This window comes from Canis aureus, chromosome 11 (genome assembly GCF_053574225.1).
Source record: "Canis aureus isolate CA01 chromosome 11, VMU_Caureus_v.1.0, whole genome shotgun sequence".
NCBI classification, from domain to species: Eukaryota; Metazoa; Chordata; class Mammalia; order Carnivora; family Canidae; genus Canis; species Canis aureus.
This window is the reverse complement of record NC_135621.1, coordinates 27247196-27262092: the sequence shown is the minus strand read 5'-3', so window position 1 is coordinate 27262092 and position 14897 is coordinate 27247196. Positions and strand designations below refer to the sequence as shown.

Sequence of the window (14897 nt, the reverse complement as noted above, 5' to 3'; positions counted from 1 at the left end):
CCCACCCATGCATCCCAAGTTTTTCCATGCTTTATTAAGGAAAAATATTTAGGATCACCTGGGTGGCACAGTTGGTTAAGTGCCTGACTCTTGATTTCAGCTCAGGTCATGATCTTGGGGTCAAGAGATTGAGCCTCATGTAAGGTTATCTGTTCAGTGGGGAGTTTGCTTGGGATTCTTTCTCTCTCTCCCTCTGGCACTCTGCCCTGCATTCATGCTTTCTCTCTCCCTCTCTCTCTCTCTCTCTCTCTCCCTCAAATAAATAAATAAATCTTAAAAAAAAAAAACCCTAATTGAATATGCAACAGGCACTGCAACTTAATAAGACTATGATCTATAGTAGGTTTTTGAAATTCTATAAAAGCTCTCAAACTGATTTATTGCATGGAACACCCTTTTCGCCTTTTAACTATTTGGCATATTTTTAAGTTGTGGTAAAACATACGTAATGTACATTTTACTTTAATTGTTTTTAAGTGTTCAGTGGCATTAAATACAGTTACATGGTTATGCAACCATCGCCGCCATCCATCTACAGGTTTTTTTTTCATTTATTCCAAACTGGAGCCCTGTCCCCAGTGAATAGCAACTCCCCATTCTCCACCCACCCCCCAGCCCCTGGCAAATTCCATTCTACTTTCTGTCTCTATGAATTTAACTCCTCTGGGCACCTCACAGAAGTGGGATCATATGTTATTTGTCCTATAATGTCAGGACATTACTTACTATAATGTTTTCAAGGTTCATCTATGATGTAGACATGTCAGGATTTCATGCAAAGTATTTCTACTTTCAGCTGCTCTTGCCCTCTTGCAATTTTCATGAATCCTTACAATGAATCTCTATCCCTGAAGGTGATCTTTGTGTTTCTCACAATCAGGAAAAGCCTGACTGTGGCCTCAGGGTCAGCTCGCAGCTGAGAGATGCCCACTGCCTGCTTGCAGGCATCATGGCCACTGCTGCCAGGCTGACCATGATGTGCTGGGGCTAAATGGTGCCTCAGGGAAGGGGAGCAGGGCCAATAGTGGTTGTGCTGGCCTCCCTTCCCTCCACCCACATCTGTTCTCAAGGATTCCCCATATATTCCTCTATTTGTCATTTATTCATCCAACTCTTTTTTAAAGATTTTATTTACTTATTAGAGAGAAAGAGCACACAAGCAAAGGGGGGGCAGAGGTAGAGGGAGAAGCAGACTCCCTGGGGCTCAATCCCAGACCCTGGGATCATGACCCAAGCTGAAGGCAGACACTTAACCAACTGAGCCACTCCAGCATCCCTATTCATCCAACCATTATTGAATATCTATTATGTGCCTGGCACGGTCTCTGCCTTCATGGAATTTATAATCTAGTGAGTGGATGACATTAAATAACTAACTATGCAAATAAATAATGTATATTTTTAAACATGTATAGATGTATGATTACAATTGTGGAGACTAGATATGAAGGAAAAATGCAGGATGCAATGTCAACATCTAAATGGGAAGCATCAGCCTGCAGCAGGAGACCTGGGATGTACTCAGAATCCATTGACTGACATGGCAGCTGTGTCTGACACTAGGGTAAGAATCACAGTCCCTGTGCTCAAGGCACACCAGGTCCAATAGAGGTCCAACCAAAGAGACTTAGTTTTATGATCCTAGGACCACTCTGCTCCCTCCCCATTGGGGAATCACTGTTCCTTCTCCAGCTGTGTGCCTCTGAGGGCCCCTCTTTTATGGTAACGGATGTCAGGTAAACTGTTCTTTCCTTTGGAGGGAAAATCATGATGTGTTCAGAACACTGGACACAAAACTTTTTACTGAGATGTCAGGCCTTTCTCTTTTCATGGGATTTATATCATAGCCACCTAGGGCACCCGATCCTTTCTGCTCGCTAGACCCCAAGAGCATGGTGTCATTAACATACTGGAATAGCATAAGGTCCTGTGTAATGAAGTGTTCAAAGTCTGAGAACTGGAGTGGTCAAAAGATACAACAAAGGGCTTAGCTCAGTCAGTGAAGCATGTGACTCCTGATCTCGGGGTTGTAAGTTTGAGCCCCACATTGATTGGGTTTACGTAAAAATTACTTAAGAATAAAACCTTAGGGGCACCTGGGTGGCTCAGTCGGTTAAGCATCTAACTTCAGTTCAGGTCCTGATCTCAGGGTCCTAGGGTGGAACTGGCTTCCTGCTCAGTGTGAAGTCTGCTTCTCCTTCTCCCTCTCTGCCCCTCTCCCCATTTGTGCTCTCTCTCTCTCTCTCCCTCAAATAAATAAATAAAATCTTTAAAAAATAAAACCTTTAAAAAAGAGGGATCCCTGGGTGGCACAGCGGGATAGCGCCTGCCTTTGGCCCGGGGCGCAATCCTGGAGACCCGGGATCGAATCCCACATCGGGCTCTCGGTGCATGGAGCCTGCTTCTCCCTCTGCCTGTGTCTCTGCCTCTCTCACTCTCTCTCTCTCTGTGACTATCATAAATAAATAAAAAAATTAAAAAAAAAAAAAAGAGGACAAACAACGAAGTCCTGTGGCAGAATGGCGAAGGTACACTGATAACCCTATCAAATAAATGCAGGATTCTGATCTTTCTGTTTTTTGGAATAGAGGAAAAAGCATTTGCCAGATCACTCACTGCACACCAGATGTTAGGACTGTATTTATTTTCTCCAGCAATGATACCACATCTGAAATAGCAGCTGCAATTGGAGTCACCATGTATTAAGTTTATGGTAATCTGCTGTCACTCTCCAAGGCCCATCTGCTTCTTCACTGGCCAAACTGAGAGTAGAGTGGGAATGTGATAAAATCACCACCGCTGCATCTTTAAAGGCCTTGATGATATTATTAATCTCCTCAATTCCCCAAGTGGTGCGATATTGCTTTTGGCTTATCACTTGGTAAGAAGAGATTTCCATGGACTTTTCTCATCCTCAAATCCCTTACTCTGCCAATCCAAGAGCCAATACTGTAATTCTGCCAAATGGGTGGGGATATCTATTCCAGCTATATAATTAAGGGCAGGGAGATCCACACAGCCTATTGAGAAGTCTTACTAGTCAAACTCCACCTATTACTTGATCCACTTCAACTTCTACTCTGGCCAGTAGAACTTCCTGGAGTTCTGGGTTGCCAGGAATTAAGTTAGCTCAGAGCCTGATAATCACTGAGTATTAAATTTTTCATTGTTCACAGTTACCCTAGTAGATGGCTTTAGGTCCCTCTTGTCATGTTACTTGTCATGTTATTGCAGCATCGCTTCTTGGGAGTATCTATCCAGCTTCCACTTCTTCTAAGGGCGTTGGTCAGTGACTGACTCAGGTTTGGGAATTGGGTCAGAGACTGTGCTGTCAATCCGGGTAGCAAAAGTCAGACTTCAGTTTACCAAACCAGTAGTTTTTTTGTTTTTTTCAGATAGACAAATCAAATAGAGACTTAGTGAATAAGCTACTCATATGTTTTGGTTTTAGAGAGTCCATGATTGATTTGCCACATCAGTCTCTGTAGGGCCAGACATCCCAGTAACTCCACTGGCCCTGCCCATTATAGTAACCAGGCCCACTTTCCTCTGGGAATTAAGTGTTGCTACTTGATTTCTATAGCCCCAGGGCCTACATCCCCACTGAAATAAGGAAGCCCACTTCAACTGCCAGTTTTCCTGCCCTGCCAGCATCTGTTTAGAGATGCTGGTACTTCTCCTTCCAAAGAATCTCTTAAGGTCTGGATTTTCTGGGGGATCAACTTCTGGGTAACCTCCCCCCACCCCACCAAATGCCATGTCCATTACTTTCTGTTAGGAGTTTAACTTTATTTTGAAAGCAGTTCAGAGCCATTGAAGTGTTTTCAACAGTGGAGTAGGGTAATGAAATTTATATCTGAACAAGAATACTCCTGCTGTTTGGTGGAGAGGGTAGAGGAAGAGGCAAGGCAGAAATGAGGGAAACAAGTGGAATCCTATGCAGTGGCCCCAGCAAGCCTTCAAAATATGCAGATGGCACCCAAGCCCTGAAAGTACAGGACAAGGGATATAAGCACTGGGGGAGTCAGGGAGGGACACCAAACCCTGGGGTATCCTGGGTAGGGCATGGTAGTGGGGACACATAGATGAGAGAAAAAAGGGTTTATCATTGTATGTAGACTTGATCTTCTTCATGACTATGCTTGGGCAGGGCTGAGCAACCATTCAGAGCCAGATGGCTGAGAGGAGAGTAAATAAAAAAATCTGTTCAGCATGGCCTTGTCAGGGTGTTCTGGTGATATTGACTGTAAAGCTCTGAGTCTCAGCACCTGGGGTAAGCTGTGTCCTATGGAATCAGCCTGGACTCTCTTGCTTGCACCATGCCCAAACGAACAGGCGGATGAGGAGAGGAGTGTGGTGCAGCTGACAGTGCTTGGCCCCTTCAGGGTCAGCCACAGCTTTCCAGCGGGGTTCACATTCTTCTTTGAGTGGGTCCTGGCCATGCTACTGGACAGGGTGGTAGACCAAGGCCCTGCCATGTTCACTCAACACGGGACAGCTGTACCTGGAGCTTCCCACAGGGCTGTAGAGCCCTTGTCGGGCCTGCCTCACAATCTGTGTCTCCTCTTCCCAATGTACAACCCTTTCTCCCTTCCGAGGAAAGTAAACACTTTGCACCCCATCTCCATCCCAGAGTCTGGTTCCAGAAAACCCGACCTGTAGAGTTCCACTTCCTCATCTATCTAAGGAGGAGAATTAAATACCTAGCTATTTCAAGGATTAATAACAAAATGATGTATATTAAATAGCTTGTCTCCGCTCTAATGCCTCTCCCTGGGTCAGTGGGCTGACTTTCTATCTGCCCCTTCAAATCCACTTTCTACTCTTATCCACCCCAGTCTGGATACCAACAGGCAGAGATCAGTGAGGTCAGGTTGTTTCTTCCTCTGGATCCTTCTTAGCTAAGTTGCTCTGGGTTGGTGGCCTCCTTGACCAAAGGCCACAGCTCCTGAGACAACTCTCTCTGAAAACTGCTCCCTGCCTCTTGGCCTTCGGGCTGAAGAGTGGTCATGGCTTCCTGCTGCTGCTTCCCCAGGGCACTCCTCCACCATCACTTCTCATTTCCCTTAACTGTGTTCAAACCTTGGTAAATAGTCCCTTTATTAAATGCTCCTCCACTTCCTTATGTGAGTTTATTCTGTATTTTCCTGACACCCTCATTGATTCAATCAATGAGGATACTTTCAACTGCTGCAAGTACTAGAAATAGCTGCAAGTGATCCAGATGTCATGTCCAGGCACCGTGAAGGTCAGAGGACACAGTGGACCATCTCTTTCTGTGTCCTCTTTGTAAGAAAAAGAAACACTTTGCCAAATGCCTCCCATCTTGATACTCTTCCCTTTTAATTTTGGTAACAATGGGCCACATGTCTTAGTCCTGGGTTCCCAGAAAACAGAGCCAGGGACAAAGTAGGAGTCTGGGTGTTTGACTGGAAAGTGTATTTCTAGGAATCAGAAGTGAGGACAGAGGAGCAAAGCAGAGGAGCAGGGAGCACCATGTAGGGATGTCAAGTTGACCACCACTATAAGAGACCAGATGCTCTATCCCATGGGATTGCTGAGAAGCATTATGAAATGTGTCTCAGGACCGTTGTGTGTGTGTGTGTGTGTGGGGGGGTGGTGGTAGAAAAGGATCTTTTTACGGCTTCCACCCTCCCAGTGGTTAGTTCCCACTAAGGATTGCTAACTCCCTGCATTTCTGGGTTGCTCACACACAGGCCCTTTCCTGGGTCCCCATATTCTAAGTTGTGAAAGCAGCAGAGAGGATCCAGGACAGAGGGTAAAAGGCACACAGTGCAGGCCTGAGACACAGCCCCAACAGGTCACACCTGTACCTGTACCTGTACCTGAAGATGGTCAGGGATCATGCAGAATGGGTCACTGCAACAATGAATGGAATATAAACGAAGTATGACCAAGAGGATTTGAAAGGTGCACATGGGCAACCAGTAGACATGCTCATTCCTAACAGGGTCACTGCCAAGGGGAATGAGACTGCTGTGGCTGGTTTAAATTAATCATTTGTGATGAATGGATGCTGAAGATTCCACCCAAATGCCTCCTCTAAGAAGTCATCCTTAACTCTCCTCCCTAAAGGATCTTGTCACCAAAGGAGCCCAGTCACTGAAGAAGCCATCACTCCCAGCACCCCATTCATTCCCTTGGTGACACCTACCACAATGAGTAATCAGCCTGTGTAGCTGCCACTGTGGACACCCCCACCCCACCCCAGTGTGCGAAAGCTAGAATGATGCAAACCTGCCCTTGCTGCTTGGTCATGGTTTAAATTCCTCCAGTCAGGCAGAGTCATTTTGCTAGTGCAGATGGTGGAAGGGGAGGCATAATTTTGGAGCCATGTCTTTTTATAAACACTTAAATCCTTTCCTGATGAAGTTACCTGTGCTCGTCTGGATCTCAACCATGAAAAGGACATCTTGTTTACTTATTAGCTTGCTCATTATTATCTGCCTCACCCCACTTAAGTTGAAGCTCACTGATACCAGGCACTTGTTTGTTTTTCTTTACTGTATGGACAGTGCCTGGTACATAGCAGGGGCTCAAGAATTATTTATTGGATGGATGAATAGATGGATGTGTGGGTGGATGGATAAATAGATGGAGGTGGGAAGACCATGGCAGGTGGAAGAAGAGGAAATAGTGGGTCACGATGCTCATTTTCCCCACCCAGGGCCAAGTCCTCACAACTCTTCCATATTCACCTGCACTCCCTGGGTGAGCTCATCCAGGGTCATCAGTCCAACGCTATATCTCCAGGTATGACCCCTCTCTTGAACTTCCGACTCAGACCTGTCTACCATCCAACTTTTCCACTCTGATGTTAATAGGCATCTCCAATGTAACAGATGCAAAAGAGAACTCTTAATTTCTCCTCCAAATCTTCTCCTCCCACAGACATCCTTATCTCAGTAAGTGACAGCTGCATTCTTCTAGTTGTTTGGGCCCCAAAGCTGGGCAGCACCCTGATCCCTCTTTTGCTCACATGTCTCATCCAACCCTTCAGCAACCCCTCTGTGCTCTGTATAATGTATAGAAGCCCACCGTTTCTTCCCACCTTTTCCTTCCTGATCTGAGACACCATCCTCTTTCAATTGGATTATTGCAGTAGCCTTTTATTTTGGATGCTTTTTGATGTGGACCCACATCACATTTCCCCCGCCACCTCTGACTTCAGCTCCAGGCAGCAGACAGTTGTATGTGAGCTCAGCTGATCCTGTGCCTATAGTGTCTTGCCTCTTGTGCACACCTCGTACCTGCTTGCCTTCTGCCCTGGATCTCAATGCTGTTGGAGTCTTTTTGGTTCCAGCACAAGATTTATTTGCTTCTTGCCTCAAGTGTGAGCTGCACATCTCTTTGCTCTCTGCACCATCAACACTTAATGCTATAGGAGCCTGCTTTACCCATGAACCCAGAAATGCAGACTTAATAGCCCAGGGGCAATGTTCAATAAATAGGGGAAAGAGTAATCAGATAAACGTTCTTGCTTTCCATCCTTCAGATACATAATTCTGGATAACGGTCTGTGCACTTTTCAAGGATCCTGGTGAATTCAAGCTCCTGCTGCCCACAGCAGTGACATTAATAATGTATCCTTGGGTTGGCTTTTTCTCCTTTTCTGTCTCATTGTCCCTACTCCCTCATGCCTGCCTCTTGGGTCATGTCTCAGAAAAGCTCATGTGCTCAGGCTCTGCTTTCAAGGGAACGCAAGCTAAAATAACTTTTCAATTGCTATCCAGCAGCATACTGATTTTTTTTTAAAGATTTATTTTTTTCTTTTAGGGGTGCCTGGGTGGCTCAGTAGTTAAGCATCTGCCTTGGGCTCACATCATGATCTCAAGGTCCTGGGGTCAAGCCCCACATGGGGTTCCCTGCTCATCGAGGAGTCTGCTTCTCCCCCCTCTGACACGTCCCCCCACCCCCACCACTTGTGCTCTCTCTCTTTCTTTAAAAAAAGGATGTATGGGGATGCCTGGGTAGCTCAGTGGTTGAGCATCTTCCTTCAACTCAGGGTGTGATCCCGGGTCCGAGGATCGAGTCCCACATCGGGCTCCCTGCATGGAGCCTGCCTCTCCCTCTGCCTATGTCTCTGCCTCTCTCTGTGTCTCTCATGAATAAATAAATAAAATATTTTTAAAAATAAAATAAAAATTTAAAAAGATGCTTTTATTTATTTATTTATTTATTTGAGAGAGAGAACAGGAGTGAGCAGGGCAGAAGGAGGGAAAATCCCAATCAGATGCCACACTGAGTGCAGAACTCAACGAGGGGCTTGATCTCATGACCCTGAGATCATGACCTGAGCCTAAAGCAAGAGCTGGACGTTCAATGGACTGTGCCATCTAGGTGCTCCCAGACTGATCCTTTTACAACATGTTTGATCATGTCCCTCCTGAACTGAAAACTCTCTGGTGACTCCCATTCCACCTAAAAGAAAAATCAAAGTCTTTACAATGGCTGGCAAGGCCTAACTGAATCTGCCCTTCCTGCTGTTTCCTCTCTGATGTCACCTGTTAATCTTCCTTTGCTCTGTAATAGCCAGTACTATCATTCTTTGCTCTAATAAAATTCTTCAAAGCTGCTCAGCACACTCCTGCCTCAGGGCCTTTGCACTCACTATTCCTACTGCCTGGAATGTTCTTCTTCCAGATATTTCCAAGCATGCTTCTTCACCTCCTTCAGGACTCTTCCTAAAACACTTCCTAGAGAGGCCTTCCTGTGTAAAAAGCAACCTCCACCTCCCCTGGGCATTACCTGGCCTCCTCACCCTGCTTCAAGTTTCCCATAGCACTGGTCACCAACCTCTTTTTAATTTTTTGTATATTTTCTATCCCCCCTCCACCTCACCCCAATTTGAATGTAATCTCCATGAGGCTAAGGACTCAGAGACTTTATCTTTTATTCATTTATCTATTTTTAAGTTGGCTCCATGCCCAGCATGGAGCCCAACATGGGGCTTGAACTCAGAACCCTGAGATCAAGACCTGAGCTGAGATCAAGACTTAGACACTTCACCCGACTGAGCACCCAGGCACCCCTTATTGGTTTTTTCACTACAGAACCTAGAACAGTGCTTGGCAAGTAGTAAGTGTTCAATAAATATTTGCTGGATGAAACCCACTAATAAATAAGACTGAAGAAGTGTATAGGGATCAGGCTGTGGTTACTTTGAGCCTGCTGCTCTGGGAGGCAGGTGGTAGGTGTGATGGCAGTTCTTGGCTGTGAGGGCACTGGAGGCCGGCAGCAGGACACCTAGGCCAAGAATTCACTCAGTGCTTTGCCCTCTAAGGCTGTTCCTGGTTGACAACTTTAGGTGGGGGCCTATCCTCTGAAATTTGTCTTGAGGAGTCCCAGGTAAAATCTCGAGGACCGCAGAGCAATTAGAAAAATAGAATCTCTGCAAGCTTGGTCCTCGGTTCTGCGCAGAGGGCAGTTTGTCCCCTTCTGGTCCCTAAGACCCTGGCCATCCCCAGCACAGAGTGACCTGCGTCACTTCTGAGTGCTGGTCAGCAGCTCAGCTGCAGACAAGTCCAAGTCCGCTTCTGGAGACGCCGGCGGTCTAGCCAGGGGGATGGTTGGAATCCTTCGGGGCACTGGGAAGGAGCCGAGGGTGGCCTGGGGGACGCGCCTGCTGTGGTCTGAGCTTTCCATCTGGGAAGAGTCAGCCCCGGCGCCTGGCCCGTGGCCCAGCCCCCCATAGCCGGGGTTGGGGACTAGGCCAGGCTCATTCCTCCGGAGGAGCTCGCTCCCCTCGTTTGCCTCCGCAGAGCGCTGGATGCTCCCGGGAAGCGGGAAGCACGCTCGCTCCCCGGAGCCCGTGGGAGGGAAGCCCCCCCCACCCCCCGCTGGGCCGCCGGAGCCGGGCCCTGCCCGCGGGCAGACGCGGGAGCTGCCGCTCGGGACTGAAGAGGTTAATGTGCATCTGCTTCCGAATGTTAATGTGTCTAGGTGATGTCAGTGGGAGCCGGGGAAGGAGGGGGTGAGTGGGGAGCGGCGCGGGGCTCGGAGGCGGCCGAAGCTGCCAGACCGCCGAGGACCCCCTGGCGGCCGCGGGGCTCGGGGCGCGCGCTCCGGGACGGGGACGGGGGGCGCTGCCGCAGCCTGCGTGGGCGCTCGGGAGCCGGCACCGGCCGCGGCAGGATGGACCTGCAAGCCTCGCTGCTGCCCCCCGGCCCCAACGCCAGCAACACCTCGGAGGGCCCGGACAACCTCACCTCGGCGGGTGAGTCGTGCCGGAGGCGAGTCCTCCCTCCTCTGCGCTGGGGCTGGGAAACGCGAAGGTGTCACCTCGGAGCCAAAGTGCTCCGGAAACTTTATTCCAGTTCTCGGGGACGGGATCTGCAGTGTGCTGTGCCCGGAGGGGAAGAAGGGGAGCAGGGGGCGGGGCAGGCAGGGGCCGAGGGACTGGAGCGGAGAGCAGGGCAAAGGCACGTTGGCAAGTGGCCTCGGATGGATGGATGGTGGCCCGCCGGGCGGGGAGACTGGGGAGGACTCACCCATGAGTTCCATATGCTTTGCAGAAAAAAATCAGGCTGGAAAAGCAAGCAAGAGAAGCCAGAGGGTAGTCCGTGAGGAGACAGCTGGAAGCTCACTCAGTTACTGATCCCCTTGTCTTTTTACTGAAACTGCGGTAATGGGATCTGAAACATCCTTTCTGACCCCTGGGAAGGCCCCGGGGAAAGGCTAACTCACAGAGCCGGGAGAGGGGGGGGATTAACTTTCCTGGTGAATGAAGCCCCCTGACATTTCCAGAGCTGAGATGCCTTGAAATTCTAGCTCTGAAGGAAAGGAAGGAAAAAGAGGAAAGGCTTGTGTGCGGGGAAATTCTCAGGCAGCTAGGCTGCAACACACGGCTTCTTCCGTCTCTGCTCACTTGGGAAGCCCAGGCTCAGAGACACAGACCAAGGAATTCCCTGATAGGAACCCAGGAGAAGGGAGGGCTGCGGGCCTGATGGGCAAATGCCCCCCGCCCCACACACACACACAAGAAGGTAGCCCACAGACATGCCCAGGAATCAGTGCACAGCTTCCAACCAGCGATTTCCAAAATGAGATGATCAGAGCTGCAAATAAGAAAAGAGAAAACACATGCATGCGCCCATGCATGCGCTTGCTCACCCGCATGCCGGCGCACACACACTTTCGTATCCTTCTGGCTATGTTGATGAGGTTTCCTGATGAAGCCCAGAGGTCCACAAAATAATTCTCTGCAGATAGCTGTGGTTCTTGATTCTGAGCCTTCTGAGATAATGCAGGGAGTAAAGGACAGGGTCCTTCAACTAACAGGTGGTGCAGGAGAATCTGGTGGGATTAGCCAGGGAACTGGTGTAGGAGGGCAAGGGGATAGGAGTAGCAACAGTGCAGTGAGGGAGAGTGGTAGGAAAGGATTCCAGATGAATGGGGAGCCCTGGGCTGAAATGAAAAGAAGATAAAGAGGTAGGCAAGCACATCATCACTGGAAGCTGAGCACGCCGGTAGGATGTTAGCCCTTAGAGAGCAGTCCATGTCAATGGTCAACATCTGCTCCTTTTGTCCCCAGGGCCACCTCGTCGCACAGGGAATGTCTCCTACATCAACATCATCATGCCTTCCGTGTTCGGCACCATCTGCCTGCTGGGTATCATCGGGAACTCCACAGTCATCTTCGCGGTGGTGAAGAAGTCCAAACTGCACTGGTGCAGCAATGTCCCCGACATCTTTATCATCAACCTCTCGGTGGTGGACCTCCTCTTTCTCCTGGGCATGCCCTTCATGATCCACCAGCTCATGGGCAATGGTGTTTGGCATTTTGGAGAGACCATGTGCACACTCATCACGGCCATGGACGCCAACAGTCAATTCACCAGCACCTACATCCTGACCGCCATGGCCATTGACCGCTACCTGGCCACTGTCCACCCCATCTCCTCCACCAAGTTCCGGAAGCCCTCTGTGGCCACCCTGGTGATCTGCCTCCTATGGGCCCTCTCATTCATCAGCATCACCCCCGTGTGGCTCTACGCTAGGCTTATCCCCTTCCCAGGGGGCACAGTGGGCTGTGGCATCCGCCTGCCCAACCCAGACACTGACCTTTACTGGTTCACCCTGTACCAGTTCTTCCTGGCCTTTGCCCTGCCCTTCGTGGTCATCACAGCCGCGTATGTGAGGATCCTGCAGCGCATGATGTCCTCGGTAGCCCCTGCCTCTCAACGCAGCATCAGGCTGCGGACAAAGAGGGTGACTCGCACGGCCATTGCCATCTGCCTGGTCTTCTTCGTGTGCTGGGCTCCCTACTATGTGCTACAGTTGACCCAGTTGTCCATCAGCCGCCCGACACTCACCTTTGTCTACCTGTACAACGCAGCCATCAGCTTGGGCTATGCCAACAGCTGCCTCAACCCCTTTGTGTACATCGTGCTCTGTGAGACATTCCGCAAGCGCTTGGTCCTGTCGGTGAAGCCTGCCGCCCAGGGGCAGCTTCGAGCTGTCAGCAATGCTCAGACAGCTGATGAGGAGAGGACAGAAAGCAAGGGCACCTGACACTTCCCCTGCCACCCTGGGCACCTCTGAGTCAGGACAGCACAGCAGACCATGGGGAGAGATGCTGAGAAAAACCCAAGACCCCTCTGGGAGAATGCAGGGGGGCCAGGTGGTGAGGGGTTGTTACAAATCAGAACATACCACGGTGTCCACAAATTGCTGGGGAGGTTGGGAGCCAGATTTGGGGGCTTCAAGCATCAAAATCCCCTTGGGAGAACAGGAAGAGACCTTTGCGTTGAATAGAAACTGGGCAAGAAGAAAATTTTGGTTTAAATGTTCAGTGGAGCCCTGCATCTATTAGCTCCCAAAAGTCTTTTCCTCAATTGCTGGTTGATTTGAAATCTGGGCAGGCCGGGGTGTGAGTGATGGGATCCTACTACAGGGCCCTGGGGAGATGGGAAATTGGTGTGGCCTCAACCCTCTTTCCCATCTTTCACTGGTAGGATGGAGGGCGGCCTTTCTCCCAAGCTGGAGGATGATGAAAAATGAAGCATGCCATCTCTCCATGTGCCAGCATCCTGTCAATTTGCCTGTATCTCTAGGGGATGCATGCTTATTTTGGGGGTGGGGTGGGGTGGGGCTCTGAGCCCAGAGGAGTAAAAATCCAATTTGTAGGAGATTCACTGATTGCGAATGACAAGGCTACCTGGGTGGGTATGAGTAGAAGTCTTAAAATTAAAAAAAAAAACAGGGAGGGGCTAGGGGGCTTTTGCAGCTGTGGGGACATTGTTGTCATGAGGCACATTTGTGATTCACCAGATCCAGAGTGAGTGCCCATCAGTGTCCTGCATGTACAAGGGTCATTCTGATGCCTGGTGTGTTGGCATCATTTTTTGCTCCAGCCTTTCCTTTCCAAAATAAAAACGAATAAAGGAAAATCTCCACCCACATCTTTTTGGATGCTCCTGTATAATTGCTTGGGCTTGGGGGTGGGAGTGGGTGGCAGAAAAGGGAAAGAAGGGTCCCTTGGCTGTGGAATCTAGACTTTGGTCAAATTGCATTTTAGGAAGCCAGAAGCAGGGGATCTAAACCCACAGCGGGGATTCAGCAACACAAATGGGATTACTGTGGATTCATTAGATTGCACTGCTGCTGCTGGGCTGGTTCTCAGCACTCAGCTTCCCGTCTTCTGCTCTAAAGCATCAATACTGGTCCAATACTGGTGTCATCAATACTGGTCCCCAGGCCCCCAGTCCTGCCCGCCACCTCCCCCGCTGAGTCACCCATCGCAGGGCTGGCCTCTAGGGCAGCCTGAGCCTACCTCCTGCCGCTGCCAAGATCTGGTGTTGAGCTGGAAGGTTACAGATGGGCCGCTGGGCGGCAGCCAAGGCTGCTGCTTCTCAGCTTCTTCGTGAGAGGAGCTGGGAACCAGGAGTCCGGGGCAGACTGCTCAGCAGATGCTGAGACAGTGGCAACATATCACGAGCTCACAACTTGTTCAGATGCATCCGTAAAGCAGGTGCACCAGCCCATACTTTTCCTTGCGGGTTATTTTCACTGCGGGGCTGCAGCAAGTAGCCGGCTTAGCAAACTTCAGGTCCTGGCCAGCTCTTTTTTTCTTTTTTTTTTCAATTTAAGATTTTATTTATTTGAGAGAGAAAGAGGGAGAGTTGGGAGGGGCAGAGCAACAAGGAGAAAGAGCCTTAAGCAGACTCTGCACTGAGCGTGGAGCCCAATGCGAGGCTCAACCCCATGACCCCAAGATTATGACCTGAGCTGAAATAGAGTCAGCAGCCCAATGGACTGCGCCACCCAGGGGCCCCTGGGCAGCTCTTTTTATCATCATCATTAGCTGTGGTATTTTCGGGCTTGTGTTCCCCTCTACCTCGGTAGTGGGGAGAGCCAAGAAGTGGACGGTTAGTTTTCCTTACTCACTAACAGTGGGATCTCTAGCTGCCACAGGTAAGCTTCCAATCTGCTTCAGATGCCCATCCAACAGCAACATTAAAAAGATTCTTGGGAGAGCCTTGAGGCGACTCCTGCTCACCTGGTTCCTGAAAAGGAGGTTTCCCTGCATCTGGTTTGCCCTTGAAAGGCTTCCTGGGAGTCTATCCAGCCCCCTTCCCCTCCAAGGAGGATGAAATAGGCCAGGGGGCCTCTCCCAGGACATGCAGGTAACAGAATCCACAGCTCACTGGGGTGGGAGGGCTAAGGAGGACCCAGCAACCCCTAGGGAGGGGGACACCCCTTCCTTCTGCTCTGAACCCATTCAGAAAACTGACACGGAAGCAAAGTAGGTTGAGACAGAAAGTGAGTGGGTTGAAATGTAAACAGAAGGGAGGGGGGAATGGGGGAGAGTTGGAGAAGTCAGGAGGAACTTGGGAATGCAGAGGGAAGGAGGGCAGGGAGATTACAATGGGGAT

At 49.7% G+C, this 14897-nt stretch overlaps 1 protein-coding gene across 6 annotated transcripts in view; it reads left to right on the top strand.

Annotated features, from left to right (window-relative positions):
- MCHR1 (melanin concentrating hormone receptor 1) overlaps positions 1-13424 on the top strand; it is a 34259-nt gene extending 20835 nt beyond the window's left edge. For 2 of the 6 annotated variants that reach the window (XM_077914407.1, XM_077914412.1), the window contains one exon: positions 11555-13424. In XM_077914407.1, the coding sequence (XP_077770533.1) occupies positions 11555-12534 (980 nt within the window). In that variant the 3' untranslated portion in view covers positions 12535-13424. Of the gene's footprint in view, positions 1-1415; positions 1565-9543; positions 9926-10049; positions 10238-10442; positions 11452-11554 lie in introns of those variants that run through there. The other 4 variants (XM_077914409.1, XM_077914411.1, XM_077914406.1 and 1 more) reach the window with 4 other exon arrangements.
- Positions 13425-14897: the final 1473 nt, after the last annotated feature.